The following is a 26,688-nucleotide window of genomic DNA, read 5'->3' as shown; positions in this document are numbered from 1 at the left end:
CTGTGATCAGACAGAGAGCAATCATCTGAAACCTTCCAATTCCTTATGAGTTGCGAGTGGCTTGCACTAACAAGCGTAATGTCCAGAACTTCTTGCCTATTTGCTACCACAAAAGTAGGTTCTGAACCTCGATTGACAACTACCAGATTAAAGTCTAATATGAAGTCTAGAATGTACTCACCTCGTTCGTTTCTATCTGAGCTACCCCAGATTGTGTGGTGAGCATTTGCATCAGCTCCGATAATTACAGGAGTTCTGGCCCTATTTGCGGCACGCATCATATTAGATACCAGGTTATTCGGTGGTGGTTCAACCTGGTCGTGCGCCATATAGCTCGAGAGCAGCCACACCTTACCTGCACCTGTCTCCCAAGCAGCAGCTACTGTATCTTCATCGCTGTAATCAGGAAGAATGAAGATATTAAGATGGTTCTTAACCAAAATGCAAGATCTTATTTTACCTGTGCGTCTTATGTACAAAAGTTTGTACTTTTTGGCGTTGAGTCCACGAATTTCGCCATTGTGTATCCACGGCTCCTGGACCAACGCAATGTCCTCCCCATATTTAGCAATGTGGAGGAGCAGGGCAGCCGAAGCTGCCTTAGAGTGGTGAAGGTTCACTTGGATCGCCTTCACCATGGTCTGGATCATATATGACCGTAACGTCGATGTCTTCTGGGTCTGATTCCAGAAGAACATCTTCATCCTCCACATCACCCAGAGCGCAGAATAGGTCCCCAACCATACTGGAGTGTGATTGGGTCTCCATTTTGTCCTCAGAGCTTGCGGGGTCGTCCAGTTTAATTTTGCAGTCCATATCCTGCGGAGCTTCCAGTTTAACACCAGAAGTTTCGGGGTCGAGCTTGTCGTCACCACGGTAGATGCGCAGCTTGATACTATCGAAACCATAGTAAATCTTGCTTTGCCTCTCACGTAGTGGCGCCAAGGATTCCTTGTTAAGGACTACGACCACCTTTCTATGCGCACCTTCAGGAGCGGAAACCTTAACCACCTTCCAGTTATGGGTTGGTAGATCGGGATTACCGCTCTGAATGTATGCCAGAATCTCCTCAGGTTCATGTGGCTCCGCCGGAATAACTGTGACTGATCTCGGTCTACGAGGTATCTCGTTTACCGGGATCACGTCCAGTTTCGCGCCAGGCCACAATTCCCCTAGGGACGCAATTGCTAATTTTAGCAGTAGAGCTGAGCGGTCATTGGTACACGCTAGCAGTTTTACATGGCCTTGATACCAGCCAGCATCGTCGTTTTGCGGGGATGGACCGGGATTCTCCTTGAGAATCTTCCAGTATACCCCCAGCATACCCTGACGGATTTTCAGCCATTTCTCCTGGGAGATAGCTCCGTCATCAACACTCCTGTCGATAATAGCCCTTACAAGTGGATTGCGAGCAACTTCACTGTAAGGCCTTCTTATCACACGAGCCTCTTGCTTCGGACGTTTAGTCTTCGGCTGTGTGTTTTGCTGCTGGAGCAGCTCCTCCTCTGAGCGTTGCCGTTTGGGCCCAGCAGATGCGCCTTGGTTCGCTGCATCTGCGCTTGGAGGAGTGTTTGAGCTGTCCAGTTCAGCCAGTTGAGCCTTAGCCCAACTTAGTTTCGACAATTCGTCGATGTTAAGCGCATCGGCCGACTTGGATCCAAGCCGGTCGATAATGCGCATGGCGGCACGCCTTTGCACGAAAGCCCTCCTGGATGGTTCTTTGCGAATGGGGGCGTTCGGTTCTGCCGTAGTGGCGGGTGGGGCTACGGTGGTTGGACCCGACTTCTGGTTCGACGATCCAACCTGTAGCATTTTCGCAGGGACAACTGTCTTCTCGACAGTGTCCAATGCAGGGGCTGTTGCTGGTATATTACCAGCGAGGGCTAATGCAGCTTTTGAGGTGCTTGGCTTAAAGTCCAAGGCTACCTCGCTGCTTTTAGTCAAACTGTCACCAGAAGGTTGGACAGTCGACTGTTTGCAATCAGCCAGCATAGGTTTCCCCTGCTGGCCTTTTGCTGTTTGTTTTTTGTTATTGTTATTGTTTTGTATTGTGTTATTCATTTTTGTTCCCACGAGTGAGCGCGTAAGGGGATGGACACTCCATGCAGGGACGGCGTACATGGATTAGGCGAAAACTGTATTACAACCGACCCGTGCCCTGGCGTCGGAGGGGAGCTGTTAGCGACTAGTTATCTTTAACCACTTACTAGCCATTCAGGTCTTCGGCACTGCTACCATCACCTTGACCTTACAAGTGGGGGGGAAAGAAAGAGTAGAGAGAGAAAGAACAGTTTTGGTCCGCGGGTAGTAACACTAGAAGAGAGAGAGAATGTGTTAGCACTAGGTAACCATTTGTCAAAAATGTATCACCAGTAATAACAGTATCCTAACACCAATTACATCCTACTGTGACCATTTGTTATAAAATGCATCACAGTATTATGATAGTCGGCTGACACATTTCCGTTTACCGACCTAGCTATGTCAAGAAGTTCAGACCATTTGTTAAAAATGCATCTTAAGATATTGACATCGCTTGAGCATTTGTCAAGGCTAGTGACCTGTTGTCAAAACAGTATCACTAGACTAGGCAGTTGCTCCCCCTATCCGCCACCTGGGACGCGTCCGATGGGAGACTGAGAACTCCACACGGAAAGTCCGAGGGTTAGAGGGTTAAAAAAAAATTTGGAAAATATTTTTTTTTTTAAATTTTGAAAAATAGTTTTGAAAGGTTAATCCTGCATTTTAATTTCATACACCCTATATTTCAAAATTGGGGCAATATTTTTATTTGGTCCACAGTTACTTGTCTCATTTACAAATATCCTCCACACTTAACATGTTTTTATAGGCAAACCAAATGTAAACCAACAAATCTTCTATATGTTGCTTTCATTTAAATGTCAATATGATTGTTGCTTCTCTAAACTTTAAGCCATAGACAGCCAATTTATAAAAGGATTTTGTCAAATTGAATAATGCTATAAATAACACACGCTTAATAGTTTTAAAGAAAATGTTTTATTTTCTTTTTTTCCAGCTAACATTTAGGTCATGTACTATATCAATCAACAGCCAGACGAATTATATTGATAAAATTAAATTTTTTTTAAAGCAATACGAGCTGAATTTTAAATTTTTCGTTAAAAAAAACTCATATATCATTTTATGTGATTGAGAACAAAACAAAAAAAACGAATAAAATTCCCTTAGTACCACTATATGTGGTAACTAATGTACACATGAAATATTTCATGTGGTAATACAGTTTTTTTTTTCATTTTATATTAAACAAAGCGCATAAAGTATAAAAAACAAACTTTATTTAATATTAGCTTAAAAACCACAGCATGACACAAATGTCGCAAAACATAACAAAGTGACACATCTGTACAAATGTGCATATAGAGTAAAAATAGATATACTAACAAACATATGTATATAAAATGTATATGAATACACACATGCATATACATGTGAATATTTTTGTACCTATACATAAATACATGAATATTTACTTACACTGTATATATGCATCATATTTTTTACACCAAAATGGTGAAAAAAAAATCCACAAAAAATTGAAACTTTTTGAAACATTAATGTTTTGTATGTAAAGGAAAACAAACCCAAGCAAATACTCATACATATACTGCAAGAAAAATTGTTATAATAACAAAAAAAACGCGTATGAAAAATGTTAAAATAAAGTATGAAATTTATACAGATATAACAACAAAACTACAAACATACATACATTTATAATACAACCAACCCACATAACAAACAATAGCAGAAACAGTGTAAAAATAATGTAAAAAATAATAAAACAAAAGTGTAAAAAAAACGAAATATATATAAATATAAAACATTTTTACCAACATATTTTTTATAGGACACTTGGGACTTGGGCTTTAGAGTTGGGTTATATCAATTACCGGAATATCCAACTAGTATATAGTTACAATAGCAACAAAAATTGTAAACACATGTGCTAAACATTACACATACCCACATGAAGAGACTACTGTAACTATAACTGTAACACATTTGTTCGCCGAAAACTATGCAACACAAAACTGTATAAGGGGTGTTTTGTATAAAGATGAAAAATATGCAATATATTTTTTCATCATGTTTTAACTGTGTAACGAATTTTATAAACTGGGTGTTACAAATTTAGTTAATATTGAAATATTATTGTTATTATTGCATTGTCTTTTAAGGGAAAATCATGATATAAGTCGGTTTTTCTTATTTGTAACATAAGCATTTTATAGTTTAACAAATTATGTATTTTTATATGTCATAAATCATTAATAATTTGAAAGAATTACCAAAATTAAAAATTTAAACCCATAACTGTGCAAATTGGCCGCAAAAATATCAAGGTACAAGCTATCAATCCCTCTGAAATTGTTCTATGGATTGTAGAAACACATCCTATAAAATATTAAAATGATAGGATAATGCTAACTGATGTTGCAACTGCTCTGAAGTTTGGTGATGCATTTACATGGACAATTATCGATCTCAAGAGTTAAAAAAAACAAAAACTGGTTAAAAAAATATTAAAATTATAAAAAATTCGCCTGGCTATTAACGGATATCAGGCCACTTGAATAAGAAATGTGCCGAATCTTATATAACCTTCACCAAATTATACTTTAAACTACAAATTTTAAATATTTTTAATTAAACAAAATTTAAAAAAAAATTTATTTTCAAAATTGTTTTTGAACAAAAAATAAAATTTTTTCCAATTTTTTTTTACAAATTTTTAATTTTTTTTTTTTTAATATTTTAAAAAACATTTGCCCAATTCACAATTGATGTCGTAGTGTTGTAGCATTGTATGTCATAAATATTGTTCAAACAAAATTTTCCAAACAAAACATTAATAAAAAAATTACGACATACAACGCTACGACACCAATTCTGAATTGGGCAATTTATTTTAAACTAGCTAACCCGAAAGACGTTGTCCTGTCCAAATTAAAAAAAATGCTTGTGTTCGATTTGTGAGAAGCGGTTTCTCAAATATAAGTGATCAAAGATCGAGCCCTTTTCTTATTTAAACGCTTATTGGCCAAGTTATTAGAGAATTTAGATATTATGAATTTTTATATAAAAAATCGATTATTGGTCAGAAATATGAATGATCACAGATGGAGCTCCTTTTCTTGATTAAACGCTTATTGTCCAAGTTATTAGCGAATTTAGATAATTTGAGTTTTTATATAAAAAATCGATTTTTTGTCAGAAATATGAGTGATCACAGATCGAGCTCCTTTTCTTTATTAAACGCTTATTGTCTAAGTTATTAGGGAATTTAGATATCTTGAGTTTTTTAAAAAATCGATTTTTGGTCAAAAATATGAGTGATCAAAGATCGAGCCTTTTTCTTATTTAAACGCTTATTGTGCAAGTTATTAGGAAATTTAGATATTTTGAGTTTTTGTATAAAAAATATAAATTTTTTTTTCAGAAATATGAGTGATCACAGATCGAGCTCCTTTTCTTGATTAAACGCTTATTGTCCAAGTTATTAGGGAATTTAGATATTTTGAGTTTTTATATAAAAAATCGATTTTTTGTCAGAAATGTGTGTTATCACAGATCGAGCTCCTTTTCTTTATTAAACGCTTATTGGCCAATTATTAATGATTTAAGATATTTTGAGTTTTAATATAAGTAATCGAATTTTGGTCTGAAATATGAGTTATCACAGATTAATGTATTTTGCAAATGTATTTAAGAAGTGGACAATTTTTGTTTCTGTAAAAACTTTTTCTATGAACATTGAAACAAAAAATAGCCAAATCGGTGCAGCCGTTTTCCGATAAAAGTGGGCGTGGTCAATTTTTCATTTCGTAAGAACCTAAGATGGACTGTGACCAACATTTAAAAAAAAAATTGTCTAAATCGGTCCGGCCGTTCTCAACTGATGCAATTACCAACGCACGTCATTTGATTTTTATTTATATAGATTTATTAGTTAAAAAAAATTTATGAAAACAAATTTTGTGGTAAAAAAAAAAATTAAAGATATGAATATAATAGAATAATTAAAGTAGCAACAACAAAACGGTTACATGGACAGCCAGACTGTCGGAAGGACATCGTTTAATCGAAAATGATTCTCAGTCTATTAATATACTTGAAGGTGGGTGTTAGACTAGTATTTTTCAATGTTATAAAGAGTAGTACCCTCCCCACTATGCTGATGTAGGATATAAAAATTAACATATTTCGATAATTATTACTTTAACCCATTAACGCCGAATGGGTAGAAAAATACCCAAAAATAGATCAATTTTCGAAAAATTCTAGAAAACTCTAGGAGAGCGATATCAACTTTTTTTTGGAAAAGATAAAGTAAGAACCAAACTACTTAAAATATTTTTTTCGGTAATATTAGGTCATTCCTTGGTGGGGAACTAGTGGGCCAGAGTTGAGCAATTTTACAAAATCACAGAATTCGAAAATAAACGGCTCTAGAAAACGGAGGGAGTAGAAGTTCCCCATGCCCTCCATGTGTCTAGTAGTCTTGGATGTCCTCTATCAGTAAACAAAATAACCAAGTGATTAGACCCACTTTCCTAAGCTACAAGTACGATTTTGTGGATTGGGTATAAAAATACCCACTTCGGCATATGTGTGTTCTGAAGCATATGAAATATGAATTTAATTTCTCAAGTAAAAATTTAGTTTTTTCTTTAGAAAATAATAAAAAAACATTTAAAGATATGAGAATACATGACTATATAAAATATTTAGATGGTGAAAGGTTGACACAACCTTACTAAATTTTTTTCAACCATGAAATAATGATGCCAAACCTGTTCTTTTATATTGACGGTGATTACCACCATTGAAAAAAAGTAGTTATGTGTGTAGGGGTTTTTAGACCCCACAGTTCGTGGTTGCAATCTGAAACTAGCAATCTAATCAACTTTCAGGTTACCAATAGCCACAGAATTAGTCGACTTATCCTAGGAGGAAGTCAGTTGACTCTTTGGGGACAATAGCTACATTTTGTCGATTGCAAATGGATAATTTACTCTGCATTCGAACCTATCATAATAGGTTGAATAACTGCTTTCTGAAGTACAATACAAAAAAACAAGTATCAAATGTCCCCATCTCTAGATTTCTTTGGACCAGTAAAGTGAAGACTGCCTCCGCAATGCAATACCTGGGAATGTTTAAGTAACAACTGTCTTCAGTCTACATTACAACGAGTAAATTCTTGACGAATGACCCAATACATACAAAATAGAGTCAACCAGGTGTTTAGACAATAGTGAAAATTAGTGTACTTTACGGTTGTATTGAGTCCTTGTCGAACTACTGGGTAGTGTTAGAGAGTCATAGAAAAGTTTCCTACACTTTCTCTTCATTAACCAAAATATATTCCTATATTATGGAGACCATTTTTTCATTATTTTCAATGTCAAGATACAACTCTATATCTAATAAATACACTCCATCTCAGACTTACCAGTATTTTCATTAGTTATTTGAATTTCATCAGACATTATAATATTTTCTAAAAGTATCAACCTTATCTAATGAAAAATATCTGTGGTTTGATCATTATTTTCCTCATCTATTTATAATTGTTAGCCAACAACTGTTAAAACTTTAAGATGTTGAAGAATTTTCGATAAATTTTAGAACTTTGTCAATTTTTACCGACTTATTATTAAATTTCTTTTACTCTATCGAAAAATTTAACAATATTTTTTATCAAGCCAGACTTATGTAGATCTATTGATGTTAAATGGTTAACATAACACAGCTAGTTAGATATGTGGTTTCAACTTTTCACCATCTGGATAAAGCTAGGCAGACGCGGATCAAGATCAGCCATTGGGGGTGTATGGTTAGTTTTTGGAATTTAAAATTTGTTCTACATTTTTCTTTTTTTTTCCTTTTTTATATGAACAATTTTCGGTTTTGGGGGAGGGGGATTTCCTATTACCCCCTCTGGATCCGCGCCTGTAGTTAGGTATTGATAAATCTACAACGTAATCATCAAAACATCAAAAAAATGCGTTAAAGGCTTTTAGAACCCATATATGCCGAAGTGGGTAGAAAAGTACCCATACCCTGTAGGCTCAGACATGGCAGATAAAAAAATTTACAATATCCACGGCAATATAAATGCCTTAAGTACTGTCTGTATAAAATTTCATCGAAATCGGACAACGGATTCTGGGGTCAGGCATTAATGGGTTAAATATACCTGTATATTCAATTGACATTGCTTACCATTTTGTGTGGTTTTCCACACATATAGAATTTCTATGTATTTTGTACTAGGAACATATTTTTTGTAGCTGTTTCTTCCAAAAAGGTGTATTAAGTATATAAAGACGTGTTAATTTAAACTAATTTGATGAGAAACAGTAAAAGAACTATAAATGTATAATATTTAAAATAAAAATTTGATTTTGACATAACGTTGGTGTGGAAAACAGCACACGAGGGTAAACAACGTAAGTATTTTTAGTAAAATTCGCCAAAAATTAATATTTTCCTCATATTGTAAGTTTAGTATGGATTATACGCCTTAAGACTAAACTTTTACAGTATTTTAAATCTGAAAATTCTGCATGTGAAAACTCCCCTATGCAAGAATTACAATTTGCTTTCTGTTTGTTTATCATAAGAGAATATGAAACAAAATATCAAATATACATATATACAGAGATACATATGTATGTCTGCATTCATCTGTAATAACCAACCATTACTCTGGCTGTACATCCAAACACCAACTACTGCATTTTAGTTTTATATCTTCTCATGCTCATATATGTTTGTATATGAACCAAATATATCACCATGAATCATTGGATAAAACTCTCTGTGTGGGTGTGTGTGCAAAAGGAAAATGAAAATTTATACACTGGCACATTAGAGAATTTCATATGGTCTTACCGAGCGAGGGTTTATACAATAAATAGTTTATTTTTTTTTATGTACAAAGTACATAAATGTATTCAAATGCTAGTATATGTTAAAGCTTGTCATATATAATTGTAAAATTGCTACATTTGTTGTTAATAATTTTTCTTAATTAAAATTCACTTTTTTTTGCAGTTAGAGTATTAAAGTTTTAAAATGGAAGGGAAACAAAAGCTTGTAAAAGAATTAAAATTGTGAAAAAGGTTAAAGGAAATATAAATTTTATTACATTTTTTTAGTATGACGTAATGATTTCAAATTGTTTGTGTAGTTTTTATACTCTAATGAAAACAATTGGTTGTTTTCTGACTTGTACAGTTTGACAGTGACATCGTTGCATATTCTGCATAAATGTAGTGTCAACATTTCACAATTAAAATGTAAATCACTTTTAATTATTTTTGTTTGAAGATTCGATTTAAAAGTTAATTACTCAATTGTCTAGCCTTCATTGACCACGTTTTGCTTATGTTTGTGTTGAAATTTATTGCGTGTGACACGCACAATATTGCTGGGGTATATTGTCAACATTGCAGCAATGTCTATTTTGAATTCCTTAACAAATTGTTGGAGTTTTTGTTCCCTGGCTAATCGAAATAAACAAGTTGGTAAAATTATGAAAATAAGCTAAAAAAGAAACTCATGGATCTGAAATTAAAAACCACTTGCAATTTGTTTCCACAATTTATAAAATTATGAAATAATCTTATAATATTTTTATTAAATAAACACCTTGCTAATTGAAAATAATAAAATTTCTTAAAAACTTAACTCTTTGGCATTATTTCTAGCACTTGTCTAATTAACATCATATTTCTTAGAAATCTCTACAAAACAACATACAGGTTCAGGTGCCTTAGCTCAATCTGGCACTAAAATTCATATGTATGACTGCATGAACTCACAGACAGGCAATGAACATTTAATCCAGCTTATTGAGAGTCAGGTGCTTGTCTTATATTTTCTTATTTTTTTTTTTGCAGTACATTTTGTCAGACAACAAAAATAATTGAACTGCTTTTTTTACTACTATTGTCATCATCATCATCACCCTCAAAGTGAGGGGACAAATATAAAAAAATATATAAGTAGAATCTATGAAGGCAGCTGCAAAACACTGCAAGTCATAACACGTCGCCATGGTGTTATGGGACTTTATTTGAACTCACTTCAATGTCTAACGTGCTCTTCTGTTCTTCAAATAGATGAGATTTTAAAGAGCATGGATTTTAAGAAGTTATATGAATTAAATAATAATTGCTTTAATGATGTAAAGCTCATACATTTTATTAATAAAATAAATTCTAAAATTTCGTTTTCTTAAAAGTATTTTATAACTTTCTTTGTTATAATAGCATTAGCCAAACAGGAGGGGTTGATAAACGATTATGCCAGTACTTGAGACATAACTGTTTATCGAAAGTTCTATATTACGCAGTACAATTGAGCATTTATATTTTTATATCCTTCTATATTAGGAATTTTGAGTACTGCTTGCTAACAGATTCTTTGTCCGTCTAGCAGATTCCTTTTAGAACATAACAGATTCTTTTACAGAACACATGTGTTACTAACATTGTGTGTATTTTTTTGAGTCATGGAAATATAACCATATACGGACAACACTACGTGATAAAAGACAAAAAATAGACCCTCCCAGTTTTGCCCAAACTCATGCACTTGTTTTTTATGGGCCCCCAAAGATTTGGGGTCTCTGTGTAATTTTTGCAAAAAAGTGATAATTTTCTCAGGCTCATATCTTGCAAACAGTTCTGAATTTTGATTTACTCTCTGACGCAAAGTTGTAGTCCTAGTCATAAAGAACAAAAATTGTGAAAAACTTCAAGATCAAAATCGCAAAAAACTTAAAAAAAATTCGAAATAAAATTTTTTAAAGCTGCATAAAAGTATGCTTTAGTTTATAATAATTTAATAGTTCATAACCGAAAACATCTAATACCTTTAGGGCCTCATTTTCTAAAACGAAGCGTTCAGAAACGTAAGCAATTTGTATGAACAATAGTGGGAAAAGGGTTTGAAACTTGAATATTTTCCATACAAATTTTTTTTAACGTTTGTCGTTTCGTTTTATAAAATTAGACCATTAGTTTTTTCTTACTAACTTAGAGTCTAATTTTATAAAACGAAACGACAAACGTTAACAAAATTGTGTATGGAAAATATTCAAGTTTCAAACCCTTTTCCCAGTATTCTTCATACAAATTACTTACGCTTCCAAACGTTTCGTTTTACAAAATGAGACCCTTATACTGACCTACTAAAAGGTGTTAAAAATCATTCCTAGGATGTTCATATATTCTAGAAAGTTGTTTATTGAGATCTTAGGTACATTTCTGTGGTTTATTGTTTCCTTGAATTTTGAACGGTTTGCTAACAATGGACCTGAACAGGGGGAAAAAGGTAAACAAATCGAATTTTGTAAATTTTTTTGCGATTTTGATTCTTTATGCTTCAAATTTTTTTCTTTATGACAAGAGCTACAACTTTGCCTCAGAGAGCAAATCAAAATTCCGTAAAGTATGGCGAAAATCGGGCAATATTTTTCACTAATACACATATAAGGTCTACCTAATAATTAACTAGCATAACCCGGTGCACTTCGCTACCCCTACCCTAGTAAAATCAAAAAATATGAATGATTTCTGGTACAACCTAACTACGTACAATGGTACGAAAATAACACATACAAAATATAACAAATTTGGTATGCGAGATACTACTCCACTGTTCTGATCCACCCATTTTTAAATCTTTGTGTAAAAAAATTACTCATATCAAGCTTTACTTTAACTTTCATTTATAAGGAAGGTGTCATTCCTAATACGCCGATCACGCTTAGCTTCGGCGTGATCGGCAGGGATTCGCACAGGGATCAGGAATAAATTCGTTTTTTGCTAACCTCCGTAGAATGGTAATAAATTGACCATTTTCAGACAATCTCTGTAAAATGGTAAAAGAGCTATGCGGACAAAGTTTGAATAACCTTGCAGTCATTACTTTGTATGGAAGGTGATTCACCTCCTTTTCCGACCCCTCCCATTTTGGTTCCTCAGATATTCGAAATCAATATTTACTCTGTATGGGAGGTGCTACGCCCTCTAATCTAATGCCGTCTATATTCAGCTAAACTCCGCACAATAATAAGAAATTAATTCGTAAAATGTTTAAACACTTCTACAATTATAGTTCTACAGATATTCGAAATTAATTATTTACTTTGTATAGGGCCACGCCCACTATTCAAATCCCGAGCAATTTCATCGAAACTATGCAAAATTATAAAATTAGTCTAGTTTGAAGAATCTTGCAATTATAGTTCACAAAATAACCATTTAATTTATATGGGAGGTGACTCACCATTTATTCCGACCCGTCCGATTTTTTTATTAAAATTCATGCCGTGATAAGAAATTGATTCGTATGAAGTATTTACCCCCATATGCATAAACAGTTTTTTAAATTTGTCAAAGGTTTATAAAATTTTGTTTTATAAACCTTTGATAAATTTAAAAATTGTTTATGCATATGGGAGTTAGAAAACAAACAAAAAACACCTTCAAAATATAGTTTTTTAAATGACTTTGAATTACTAAAGTATTCTTCTTTGTTTTCGATAACAACTCTCACTTAAAACAGAGCGAATTCAACTGTTTAATTGTTTCTCTTATTTATTTACAACTACAAATTGGACAAACACGCATTGCTTTGTTTACATTTTAGCTTAAGGTTCACATGTACACGTTTTTTCACATGTGTTAGTAACATATTTAAACGCTTATAACTCCTAAAAAACTGAACCGATTTCAATAAAATATATATTCTGCACTTCTGTGAATAAATCCCTTTAAAATGGTATATTCCTTGCCCAAACTGAATGTATAATGGGAGCGTAAAAGGGGCCTAAAGAAATCGAGTTGCCTATTAATAATAATAAAATTAATACCGTGATGAATTTAGACATAACAAGTTTTATATGGGCATTTACATATCATCGTAAGTGACATTTGTACGCCTATAGAGTGGAATAGATTTTGCAAAAATAAGAGTATTAGAAAAATAATTTGGTCTTCGGAGGGTACTATATATTAAAATAATAAAAAGTTCCATCGAAATATTGCTGTTCAAAATATTGAGCGAAATAAGAGTATATCGTACGTGACATAAAACTGCACTAATTTTGAGGTACATGTAGAAATATGCAAAAATATTCGAGTCGTGAGAGGCGTTATATTTTCTTTTAATTTCTTACACTAAACGAAATATTTTTCCTTTACAATCCATCATATTTAAATAAAAATAATCTTTGGATGATTTTATAATAAATAAAATTTAATATCGTACGTGACATACCGTACGTGACAGATTTTTCTTTTATAATAAAACAATATATATTCTGTAAATTTGTGTATACAAAAATTAATAGAAAATATACATTCGGTATCAATAAACAATTTGACAATGGCAAAAAAACAGTCAGAGTCAAATTCATTCAATACTACAAGCTAATTGGGAGCCTAGTTTTCGCCGCAATTTTAAACATAAAACATAACTAAAACATTAAAAAATTAAAAATAATCTTTTTAAACTAGTATTTTTGTCTTTAAAATTTTGTAATATGATCTAAATACTTTCACATTTTATTATTTTCTTCTATTCAAATCATCTTGAAGAAAAGTTTCAAGGGTTTTTGTGTTTTCAGTCATGGTAGTGATTCTCGTGGAATTGCCCATATGACTAGTATGAGGATCGGTCTATAATTTTATTTTTAGCATAAATTGCTGGGTATACAAGATTGGGTACAGCCGAATGGAACACTTTTACTTGTTGGTTTTCAAATTTCGAAAATTTTCTCAAACGAGCAAGAATAAAACTATATTTTCTATTTAATTTAAATCGAAAAAACCGATGTTTTCTATTTAGTTCAAAGCAAGCATACATTTTTGGACACCCTTATAAGACATTGATAATAAACATCAATAATATTGTACATATAGTCAGTATAACTTACTGCTCATAACATTTTAATTAAAATTGACAATTGTATTATAGAAATTGCCTCTACCCTTCTTATATGCTGTAATAAAATTCATTTAAACCCTAGCCCTACACTCTAACTTCTTGCTCTAAGTGTTGATTTAGTACACCGTATACTGTTTTCAATCAGTACCTTTTTTATGACAATGTTTTTTTTTATTTTATTTTTATTTGAGTGCTACGTACATGTTCCTTCTTTTCTTTTTTTTCATTTTGGGAAATACCTCTATTAAATGTTTTAAATGATGTTGTAGCAGGGATTGAGGTGAATGTTAAGCATAATATGTATGTTGTGCTGTATAAATAAATTTGCAAATGCTTTAGCTATAAGTAAAAGAAAGAGAAAATGAAAAATGAAATCAAAGCTATTAAAGCTCACGTTATTAAGGATTACCTTTTATTATACCCAACACATATAAATGAAAAGCATGCATATATGTATGTATAAATACATACGCATACAATAATCCTCACACATACCTAATTATATATGTATGTATATCTTTATATTAGGGTGGTCTTTATTGTGCAGTTATTTGACTTTAAATTCTTCTAAGGTTCAAAATTGTTCTTTGATTGTATGTTGAAATCAACTTTCAGTAGCCCCCGAATAACTTACAAACATGATTATACACCAATATATCCGCTACAGTCCCGGTTCGGTTGGTATTTAAAATCTAGAAAATCGGCACACAAATGGATGATATAAGTATAAGCTATAAACCAAGCCTATCTAGATTTTTGGCATATTTTTTATTTATATCTGGATTACAAAATCATTAATAAAGACAATATGGATATCTAGTGATAGCTATTTCAATGTCCTTTGCAACGCCATAGTAAGTTGGCCTTACAATTGGTCAAAATATGGAAAAATATTTTTCAACCAGATTTCTTTTTCTAAAACAAAATTATCATAACATTTTGTTCATGAATAAATTAAAAAAAAATTTATTTTAAAAAAATATAAAAATAAAATTTTTAATTTTTTTTACTCAGAAATATTTCAAATTTTTATTTTAAAATATATCTTGATGAAGGGTTGATAAGATTTTTCACAGCCGAATATAGCTCTCTTATTTTTATAATAAATTGAATTCTGGTTTCGATTTTTGTTTATTTTCACGTTTGGTTTTTGAAAATTATTTAAAAAAAATTTGGAAAAAAACTAAAAAAAAACAATTTGAAAAAAACATTTTGTTTGTCTAAAAATATTTAAAATTTGTATTTTAAAGTACAATTTGGTGAAGGTCATATAACCGAATATATGTACATTATAGTGCTCCAAGATTGTATGGACGAAAAAAACTTTCTAGGTACAGGCCGTCCCCCCCTCTAGAATTGTTCTATGTATTGTAGAAACACGTTGTGTAAAATATTAGGATGATAGGATAATGTTAACTGGTGGCGCAACGACGCTGAAGTTTTGAGGTGCATTTACAAGGGGAAAATATGCAATTTTTTCAGTTTTTGTAAAAATTTTGCCATTAAATAATGACTTTTACAACTTAATTTAAAAGAATCGACATGTGTATGTAATTGTCGTTATAATAAGATATAAAAGACAAAAATTGGTGAAAAAATGTTAAAGTTATTAAAAAATCGCCAGGCCATTAACGTGTCTTAGGCCACTAGAACAAGAAATTTATGAACAAAATTAACATATTTTGAGAAATATTAAAATAAAAGCATATTTTTACTTAAAATATGTCCATATTTACTTGTATATAAGTTTTTGTCCTCGTAGGATACCGTTAACCTATTCGCAGGTATGACCAACAAAATTTAATTTTTTTAACGGCAGTTTCAAAACTCCAATTTCAAATTTTTACAAATTTTGTTGAACAAATTTCAGAATTTTTTGATCGTCACATGGGGCTTTATTGACAACATAATAGGGAATAAAAATGTGAAAAAAGTATGTCAATACCTCCTATAGTTTTTCCGTACCTGCGATATAAATTTTGCGATTTTCGAGAAAAACTAATTTTTTGGCCATATTTTGGGGAATGACCAGAATTTCCTTACTGTAATGATTTTTAAGTAAAAGCTATTCATAATATAGTCCAGGTAATTTTAAATATAGTGTGAAAATTTTACTAAAATCGGAAAACTTTAACCCTTAAATCGTGAAGGTCAAAGGTAAATTTTTTCAATATTTGGAATTTATCATGGAAAGATAGCGAAATATTATATATTTTTGGGCCGATTTTGATGAAACTTAAGAAAAATATAAAATGAAGTCTAGTATTCACAATAACAGTACAAAAATGGAAATTAACCCTTAATATCACTTGGGGTCCAAATGACCCTCAACTTTTAAAATCACGAAAAACACATTCATTTTGACCCCAAGTACTCTTAAGGGTTAATTTCCACTTTTGTACTGTTATTGTGAATACTAGACTTCATTTTATATTTTTCTTAAGTTTCATCAAAATCGGCCCAAAAATATATAATATTTCGCTATCTTTCCATGATAAATTCCAAATATTGAAAAAATTGACCTTTGACCTTCACGATTTAAGGGTTAAAGTTTTCCGATTTTAGTAAAATTTTCACACTATATTTAAAATTATCTGGACTATATTATGAATAGCTTTTACTTAAAAATCATTACAGTAAGGAAATTCTGGTCATTCCCCAAAATATGGCCAAAAAATTAGTTTTTCTCGAAAATCGCAAAATTTATATCGCAGGTACGGAAAAACTATAGGAGGTATTGACATACTTTTTTCACATTTTTATTCCCTATTATGTTGTCAATAAAGCCCCATGTGCCGATCAAAAAATTCTGAAATTTGTTCAACAAAATTTGTAAAAATTTGAAATTGGAGTTTTGAAACTGCCGTTAAAAAAATTAAATTTTGTTGGTCATACCTGCGAATAGGTTAACGGTATCCTACGAGGACAAAAACTCATATACAAGTAAATATGGATTTATTTTAAGTAAAAATAAGCTTTTATTTTAATATTTCTCAAAATATGTTAATTTTGTTCATAAATTTCTTGTTCTAGTGGCCTGAGACACGTTAATGGCCTGGCGATTTTTAATAACTTTAACATTTTTTCACCAATTTTTGTCTTTTATATCTTATTATAACGACAATTACGTACACATTTCGATTCTTTTAAATTAAATTGTAAAAGTCATTATTTAATGGCAAACTTTTTACAAAAACTGAAAAAATTGCATATTTTCCCCTTGTAAATGCACCTCAAAACTTCAGCGTCGTTGCGCCACCAGTTAACGTTATCCTATCATCCTAATATTTTACACAACGTGTTTCTACAATACATAGAACAATTCTAGAGGGGGGGACGGCCTGTACCTAAAAAGTTTTTTTCGTCCATACAATCTTGGAGCACTCTAATGTATATACATTTTTGTATATACGATGAATATTTCGAAGTATTACAAACTGATTGACAAAATCAAAATACCCCCCTTCTGGTTGGTGGTGGGTACAAAAATATAAATATTAACAGCTGTACCTATTATGGGCTAGCTTGGACACCGATTTGAATTTGGCAGATTTGGAGGAATTTCAGACCCAAAAATCCATACATGAAATTTCGATTTACGATGTTGTTCGAAATTTCAGCATTTGGTTTTTAGAATAAGGAAAAGAATTTTAGATTTTGGGAGCATCTATAATCCAAGTGTAAAATAAGTATGCCCCTAATGTATGTATATCAGTAAATATGTATATCCTTAATATAAAAAACATTAGCTTACTTATATTGATATTGTTGTGTATGTTTTTATGTTTATTTATTTTTTTTTCTTAAATTTTTGGCTCTTGTTCTCTTTTCATAATAAGAAATCATCTAATAAAACATGACTTTTTAAATCCAGGCAAATTTTCTTCTATAATATGAAGGATTTTTATTTCGTTTTATGGCAAACGTGTGTGGCTCTTGATTTCATTGGTATGAAAAAAATATTTGGCTTCTTTCTACTTTAGGGTATAATAATGTCTGTTAAAGCTAACATTTCTTTTCTTTAGCTTTGTACAAAAAATTTGATTCTAAAAATTGTAAGAAACTTAAACATTTTCTATAGAAAAAATCTCAGCTATTCATTGACTTAGACAGCCAGCATGGAAAGTTTTCATCTTCTCCTTTTCCATTTAGCATTATGTAGTACGTTCTGTAATAAGAAAGAAGAGTTAGTTGTGTGTGACAAGATTAAATGCAGTTTTTTTTTTTTTATTCTAAATATTTTCCATGCCTTTTGTGTATATGAGACTCTTTTAAAATGAGCTAGAAGAAAGCATGTATTTGTATATGCATTTCATATATTTTAAATATATATGTACATATGTAAAAGATGTATATGTAACTGAGTAAATCTTATATGTAAATATATTCTTTTAATGTATAAGTTTACTCTCACTATATCTATGTATTTATATATATTTATTCATTCTTAGCTAGAGTCATCATTCCTGTATGTGTACTTAAATATACATTAGATAGCTCCTTATAAGGGAAATGTATAGAAAAAGTATTTACGAATTTTTGCTAAATAGTCACAGAAATTGCTTCACAAAAATAACATTTAGCAGAAAATGCTAAAACCTGCATTCATATGTTATCGCAAACAATATATATGTATGTATATTAGAGTTCGTTTGTGACCAGGTCACTTCATTTGATTTCGGGTATCATAATTTTTCTGAAGGATTTTGTGCAAATAAAAATAACGGCGTCCTTTTTTTTGGAAAATTTTCACTCCTTGTGGTGGTTCAACGCACCTAAATACGCGCATTTTGAGCACATTTTTTTGTAGAGCAAAAACGTTTGAATATATTGCAAATCTGATTTCACTAGTCGATTGTGCATCAAAAATTAATACAATTGATGTTTTTTGAATCCTTAAAAATAGTTCCAAAAACCCAATATGTCAATATTTCGTTGGGCAACTAAATTTTCCAATTCTGCGGACGTTATATTTTGCCTTTCTTCTGGAAGGTTCTCCTTTAACATTGGTGCACAAGTAATAAGATGTTTTCGTATCTTCCGTTGTAGAATTTCGCACACGTGCTCAATAGCATTTAAGTCCGGGCTTTGGGGTGGTGTGTACAATTGTCATGGGGCATGGTGTAGTAGCCAATCATTGACAATTTGAGACCAATGTTTTGACCGTTATCTGGCTGAAAAATGCAACTTTAACCAAGAGTTAAAATATCAACGGATGCACTCAAATTTTGTTCCAAAATTGATTTTGGAACACTAACTTTCCCGCTCCAGAAGCAGCGACAGTACCCCAAACCATCACACCGCCAACACTATGCTTAACTGTAGCGAGTAAGTTTTTCGGATCCATTGCTGTATTTGTTTTGCGCCATACTTTATCTCTCCCATCACTTCCAAATATGTTATACTTCAACTCATCAGTGAAAAAAACTCGCTTCCAGAATTACATATCCTTTTCAAAGTGCGTTTGGGCGAATTCCAAACGAAGTTTGCGATCCGTTCGCTAATTTACGAGGAGTTCTGCTTTAATTACCATTATTATTTAAGGTTCTTTGAATTGTTCGTGGATGAACAATAAATTCTGATCTTGTTGCGAGTTCTTTGGCCAATTTTGTGGTATTTAGTTTTGAGTTTTTGTTGACTTCTTTTAAAATGAAAATTACATCTCTACGATGTAGTTTATTTGCAGCTTGTTTTTAACTCTACCGGTGTTTTCAAAGTTACTGAATATTGTTTGAACTTTGATTTCATTTATGCCATCTGTCAGTTTTTATTTAAGATAACGGCTAATAATACAACATAAGATAAAAAATATTAAAGAAAAAATTGTATTATGTATTTATGGAGTTTGATTTGTGTAACATTCCAACTTTAACCATTTATTTTTATGCCGTCGACATTATATTTTCCAAAAACAAAAAGGTAAAATATTTTCATGGTAATTCAATTCTAAATCGGCATTTGTTATTTTGAAAAATGTAAAATTCATGTTCAGCATGCAAAAATTATTAAGAAAACATGAATTGCAAGAAGAAGTTATTCCAAAAAAATATTTTAGAATTAATTATTTGAAAAGATAGAGGGTTTTGCATTCAAATAAACAGCAAAACAAATATGTTTGGAATTCACACCATAGATGAGGGCTATTTTTCTGAACATTTGAGCATCAAAAATTCATTTTCGTGATAATAAAAGATAGAGGGTTTTGAATATAGGCCGTCGGTATTAATTTTGCTATGTTACTAAATAATTTGTTTAACATTACAATTTATTTTATTTTCTATTTTTATTTTTTGAAGAGTGTCAAAAAATGATTGTGGTTACCACTAGTTGTGCTTCAATAATCATATTTTTGTGGCAGTTGGATTACACTGAGAGAACTTTTTAACGCTGACACGAATCGTGAATATGAGTAAACTCATCGACAGTAGACTTTTGCTTTAAAAAAAATATATTAAGGGCTTCATTTTATAAAATGTAGTGTTCAGGAACATAAACAAATTTTATGAAGAATACTGGGAAAAAGGTTTGAAACTTGAATTTTTTCCATAAAAAAATTGTTTTACGTTTGTCGTTGCGTTTTATAAAATAATATACTTCATGTTGTCTAACATAATGTAATGGACAATAATTGTCAAAATTTATTCATAAGCCTAAGATTCATATGTTTTATTTTATCCTTAAATATGTTAAATCGGGAATATAAATTAAAGAAAAATTTAGTTTTTTCTGCACTCAATATAGCAGAAGTCTAATATTTATACATTCATTCATACCTATATCCATATAAAAAACAGCTGTATAAACGTTTTTGGTGGTTAAAACTCTCCAAACAGTCAGATAATGTCAAAAATGTCATATAGAATCATGGTTAAATTTAAAAAGGAAGATAAGCACAGACATTTATAGAGCAAATGAATGAAACCTTTTATGTGAGAAGAAAATGAAAAAGAAAATACATACTAGCTTTTTAATAAACAGTAGGGCAAAAGTTGAATAAAATATAAATTATTACAAACTGCTTTTTATTAAATATAATTGCAATATGATAAATACCACTATATAAATCAATAAATAAAGAAACATGGGTGTTTCCATAGTTTTTAATCTTTGCATTTTAACATTTTACGTTGGTTTAGAAAATTTGTTATTTTATTATAAACTTTGAGCTTAATTTGTAACATGGTGTTGCAATTCTCTTAATTAATCTTTTGAAAGTTTGTTGGCTTTTCTCCTCAAATGCTCTACTGTTATTTTCATGAATGAAATTTACTTGTTTCTTTACACATCTACCAAACTACACAAGTATCTGTGTAATGTCATCGTCAATTTTACATGTACAGATGTAGGAGTGTAAATATTTTCAAACATCATTGTACTACTCTAGCAGTAACCTGCAGTTCTAGGAGACTGTCCCGAACTAGTGATTTTATCTACCATTTAGGGTGACAACTAGTTACATAACTAGCTACGTGGCTAGTTATTTTAGCAGGTTCCTATCCTATGGGGTCAATTGACATTTTTGCATTACAATCAGCCTGTCCGATTGCTGGTCCAAAGTATTCAACGCATTGGATTCACATAAAGGGTTTACAAGGAATACACTCTAGAATACTTAGAGACACTTAAGTGACAATGGTCTTCATGCTACATTACCTGGGATGTATAAAGTAACCAATTCACTTATCCCTCCACTATAAATGACCCAAAATATATAAATTGGAGTCAGCCAAATGATCAAACATTAGTGACAATTCCTGTCTATAAGGGATACATTGACTACTTGGTTAACCGGTGGGTACTGCCACAATGAATGTGACAACCAGTAGCACAACTGCCACTACAACTAATACAACCACACCACTACATGCAACAACCATACAGCGCAGCTTAAGCAATATAAATTCTCTTTGAAATACATATGTAAGCTGCGAGGGTCTTCAGTTATTTAACAAAAATATACCAAAAAAAACGCTACAAAAAAGGAAGCTACACTACCAAAAAAATGTTTTATTTAACAAAATAAAAGAAAAACGAAAAGTGAAAAAAAACGAACCGAAATTGTTACAAATACTTGATGTTAAAGGAATTACAAATGTTAACATAAAAAAAGTTTCCCACACTTAAAATAAATTCATGTTTTAAACACCGAAAATAAGAAAAGCGAAACCAAAAACCTGGGAAAAAGAAAAGACAACACTGCCAACGTTAAAACAACCCACAAAGAAACAAAAATTTGAAGAAAAAAAAAAAGAACAACATTTTTTTAGTTGAATGAAATATTTCAACAAAAATTATATCTAAATATTTTAAGCTACTTTGCTGTTTATGTGCAAAAGTATCGGTGTGTGTAAATTTACTGCTATATTAAGGTATTTTCCTTAAAATTTCAGCCACAAAAAGACACACACACTCGCAACTCACCCTTACCATCTTAACAAAAAAAAAAAAAAAAGATCTAAGGAAAGCAACCAAATTATTGTAAAGCAAAAAATAAAAAAAAAATTAAAAAGAAAAGTACTTAAAACCAATTTAACAACTAAATTGCATTTAAATTGTTAAAAGGTTCTTAACCTAATTCTTTTTCTCTCCTTTATTATTTTTTCCGGCATTACAAATATATCTATCTGTTTTCAAATACAGCTTCTGCCTTTTTTGAAGATTTTTTTTTTTTTCAATTACCCTGCAAAGAAAATTATAATTTTGTTGCTTTATTGCTGACCACCCAAAAAAAAGGTATAATTTGGTAATAATTCTAGCATGAAATTCAATTCATTTCTGGGCTTAAATGTCGAGCTCTTTGTTAGACAAACGACGATTTCTCAGCGAAATATTTGATCAGGGAGGTTTATTTTAAAACTGTAATATTTTTTAATTTTAATATTATGTTGCTAAATTTAGTGGGCTGCTAAATGTGTATATTAAACCACTTGTTGAAAAGTTAATTAAATTCTTTGGTTATTTTGATTATTATGTTTCTTTTTAAGTTATTAAGTAATAACATTTAAAGGGTTGCATTATAAGAGTCACAGTAATATAAATTTCATTCATTCCATGAATGAAATATAAAAAGGAAGAAGAAATAATACCTTACACTGAATATGTGATCAAAACATTTTTCTTTCAAAATTTCAATAATATATTTTCCTGAGTGATTTCCGGAAGTGAGCCTTATACGGAGCTATGACTAATTATGGACCGATCATCATAAAATTAGATCACCAGACTTCTGTATACCGGCAATTAAACGAGAGTGACAACCACGACTGAAAAAACAAAAAACCTTCAAACTTTTTTTCAAGATGATTTGAATAGAAGAAACCACGTTATCATTTGATTGGCAACAAATTCGGTTGGTATCACGAATCTTTTTTCTCTGTAACGTCACCTAAAATGCAAAACAATGTAACATTACTTTTCATAAGTTTATAGGAGAAGCAAAAAACGATATAAAATGAAAACTACTTGAGATTTTGAAGCAAAATTTTCAAATTTGAATTACATTGACTCTAGAAATATATTTTATGAAAAAACAAGTAAGAAAGTATGGTCGGTCAAGCCCGACGATATAATACCCTACACTAAGTAAATGAGTAAAAATATTTATCTTTTAAAATATCAATAATTTATATTCGTGAGTGATTTTCAGAAGCGGGTCTATATGGAGCTATGACTAATTATGGACCGATCACCATAAAATTAGGTCGTGTGATTTATGTCTATATGAAAGTTATTTATGTTGAATTTGGTGTATATACCAAGATTTTTAAGTGATTTAAGCACGTTAAAGTGATTTTCAGAAGCGGGTCTATATGGGATCTATGACTAATTATGAACCGATCGTAACAAAATTTGGTGACATGAATTTTGTATATATAAAACTTATTTGGAGCGAAATTTGTGTAGATACATGTATAAATTAAAGATTTATGACCGATAAAGTCCAATTTCGAGAGGACATTTGTATGGGGGCTAGGTGAAATAATGGACCGATTTAAGCCAGTTTCAATAGGAAAAAAAATTATATGTACCAAACTTTATCGAAATATCTTCAAAATTGCGACCTGTACTCTGCGCACAAGGTTTACATGGACAGACAACCAGCCAGACAGACGCACGGACATCGTTTAATCGACTCAGAAAGTGATTCTAAGTCGATCGATATACTTTAAGGTGGGTATTAGACCAATATTTTTGGGCGTTACACACATCTGCACAAACGCATAATATCCTCCCCACTGGTGTAGGTTATAAAAAATTATTTTTTCAAAGCACACTTTAAGATATTTGGTTTACATTTTTTTGAATTGTTATTTTCTGAAACAAAAAAACCATCAATATAAATTTTTATGAAAAAAGAAAAACTTAAATAAAAATATTTTTTTTATTTTAAATAAAAGCTGTTTATATATACATTTTTAATTTTATTATGTTTTTTTATTTTAATTACTAACGACTACTTTTTTAAACTAAAAAAGATAAAAACGATTTATTTATTAATTACTCAAAGCGTAAACGTTATTTTGTTCAAGAAAATCATATACTTGATGATACTTTAGTTTCAATTTTGGTTATAACTTGGTTATTTTTGATAGTAAAAGTTTAAAATTTTGTACACATATGTAACATGATGTAGTGAATCGTAATCAATAATAAAATTAATTTCGAATTTTTTTAGGTGACGATATGTAAGTTTGTCATTCCGTTTGTAATTTCTACATTTTTTGAGTGGCACCCCACAAATTCTTGATCGTTATAGATAGCGAAGTCGATATAGGCATGTCCGTCTGTATGTTGAAATCAACTTTCCGTAGCCCCCAAATAACTTACATACATGATTCATACATCAATATATCGGGAATTCTTCCGACTCGGTTTCTATTTACAATCGACTAAATCGGCCCACAAATGACTGAGATATAATAAAAAACCGGGACAACCTCGATTTTTGCCCTATTTTTTATCTATATCTGGATTACTAAGTCATTAATATAGAAAATACGGATATCTAATGATATATATTTCAAAGACCATTGCAACGATGTATATAAGGCTACAATATATTGGACCTACAATGGGTCAAAATCAGGAAAAATATTTTTTAACCGGAATTTTTTTTCATCCAAAAAATTTTTTTGGCATAAATTTTTTTCCCAAAAAATTTTTCTTTTATAATTTTAAAAAATGAAAAAAACTTTTTTAAAAAAAAATTTAAAAAAAAAAATTTGTTAAGTATAATTTGGTGAAGGGTATATAAGATTCGGCACAGCCGAATATATCTCTCTTACTTGTTTTTTTTAAATTAATTAGTATATTTTAGGCTAAAATTGCGGCGAAAACTAAGCTCCCAATTAGCATGCAATATGAAATGAATTTGATTCTGATTGTTTTTCTTTGCTATTATCAAATTGTTTATTGAAACCCAATATATATTTTCTATATAATTTTTTAGTTTTTCTATACATGTTTTATTATAAGAGAAAAATCTGTTACGTATGGTATGTCACGTAATATATTAAAATTTATTTATTATAAAATCGTCCAAAGATTATTGTATTTAAATGTGACGGATTGTAAAGAGAAAATTATTTGGATTAGTGTAAGAAATTAATAGAAAATATAACGCCTCTCTCGATTCGAACTTTTCACATATTTCTACATGTACCACAAAATTAGTTCAGTTTTATGTCACGTACGATATACCATTATTACGATCAATGTTTCGAAAGTTCGTATTATTTTTTTAAAATATAGTACCTTCTGAATGGAACATAAAAAAAAAATTATTTTTCAGATACTCTTATTTTAGCATAACCTATTCCACTCTATAGGCGTACAAATGTCACGTACGATGACATGGAATTGCTCATATACAGGGCTTGGTACTGCTGTCAAAGAGTCGGACTATTTGTTGAGCATTGTGTAACACATAACTAAATTTGAATTTTTGAGCTCTTTAAAGCTGTTTTTAAAATTTTCTATGCTCCGGTATTGTGTTTTATTTTTGTCATAAAACGATTGAAAATATATCATAAATCCAGCACCTTTAACAATATAAAGTTTCAAGCAATTTAATTAATTGAATTAAAAGATTAAATACATTCAACAATTTTCTGTTAAGACTTAGCCTTCTTAGCGGTGGCTTGCTTAAGTTTGTTCAAGTGTTTTTTTTTTGTTTGTTTGGTATCAGTTGCATGCAGCACGCATTAGTTGTTAGGTTGTCTCATATTTCTGTTTTTTTTTTGGGCTGTAAATAAATATATTTTTAAACACTTAACATTTCCGTAAAAACTAAATTCAAAAATTAATAACACTGTCCAACAGCATTTTTGGAAAAGAATACCGACCCTATAATACTGAATGGGCATGTTGAGTATATAATTTTTGTAGAATAAACTAATAGTCCAGCTGATCTGATTTTTTTACAGTTTTTTTAACAAAGCTTAAATTTATTAATCGAAGGGAGCATTATACTAACTTAAAGAAAAGAGAATTTTTATTGTAGAATATTTTAATCCTTAAATGACCTCTTTGAAAATTTTTTTTTTTATTTTCTCGAAAAAAGTTTCAAATTAACCCCTAAAGAGGGGATATATATGGTTAAGATCTTCCACAAAAGTGATCTCCATAAAATTCCACAATATAACTCTGACAATAAAAATTCTCTCAGATATT

At 30.9% G+C, this 26,688-nt stretch overlaps 2 protein-coding genes across 2 annotated transcripts in view; one reads left to right on the top strand and one right to left on the bottom strand.

The window, feature by feature from the left end:
• The window catches only part of LOC135962012 (hemicentin-1-like), a 201,783-nt gene that overhangs the window by 38,477 nt on the left and 136,618 nt on the right, over nucleotides 1–26,688 (top strand). The gene's annotated exons all lie outside the window — the stretch shown is intronic.
• Nucleotides 186–2,061, bottom strand: LOC135948836 (uncharacterized). The gene is made up of 2 exons (XM_065498291.1): nucleotides 461–2,061; nucleotides 186–396 (listed from the first exon to the last, which is right to left on the bottom strand). The coding sequence occupies exon 1, from the start codon at nucleotides 2,059–2,061 to the stop codon at nucleotides 601–603; it is 1,461 nt and encodes a 486-aa protein (XP_065354363.1). The 3' UTR covers nucleotides 186–396; nucleotides 461–600.

This window comes from Calliphora vicina, chromosome 1 (assembly GCF_958450345.1).
Source record: "Calliphora vicina chromosome 1, idCalVici1.1, whole genome shotgun sequence".
Lineage (NCBI taxonomy): Eukaryota > Metazoa > Arthropoda > Insecta > Diptera > Calliphoridae > Calliphora > Calliphora vicina.
The sequence above is the reverse complement of the archived record's forward strand: the minus strand, read 5'-3'. Positions and strand labels throughout refer to the sequence as shown.

Excerpts from the sequence above, each read along its gene's own strand:
- LOC135948836 (XM_065498291.1), bottom strand. The coding sequence starts at position 2,061 with ATGAATAACACAATACAAAACAATAACAATAACAAAAAACAAACAGCA.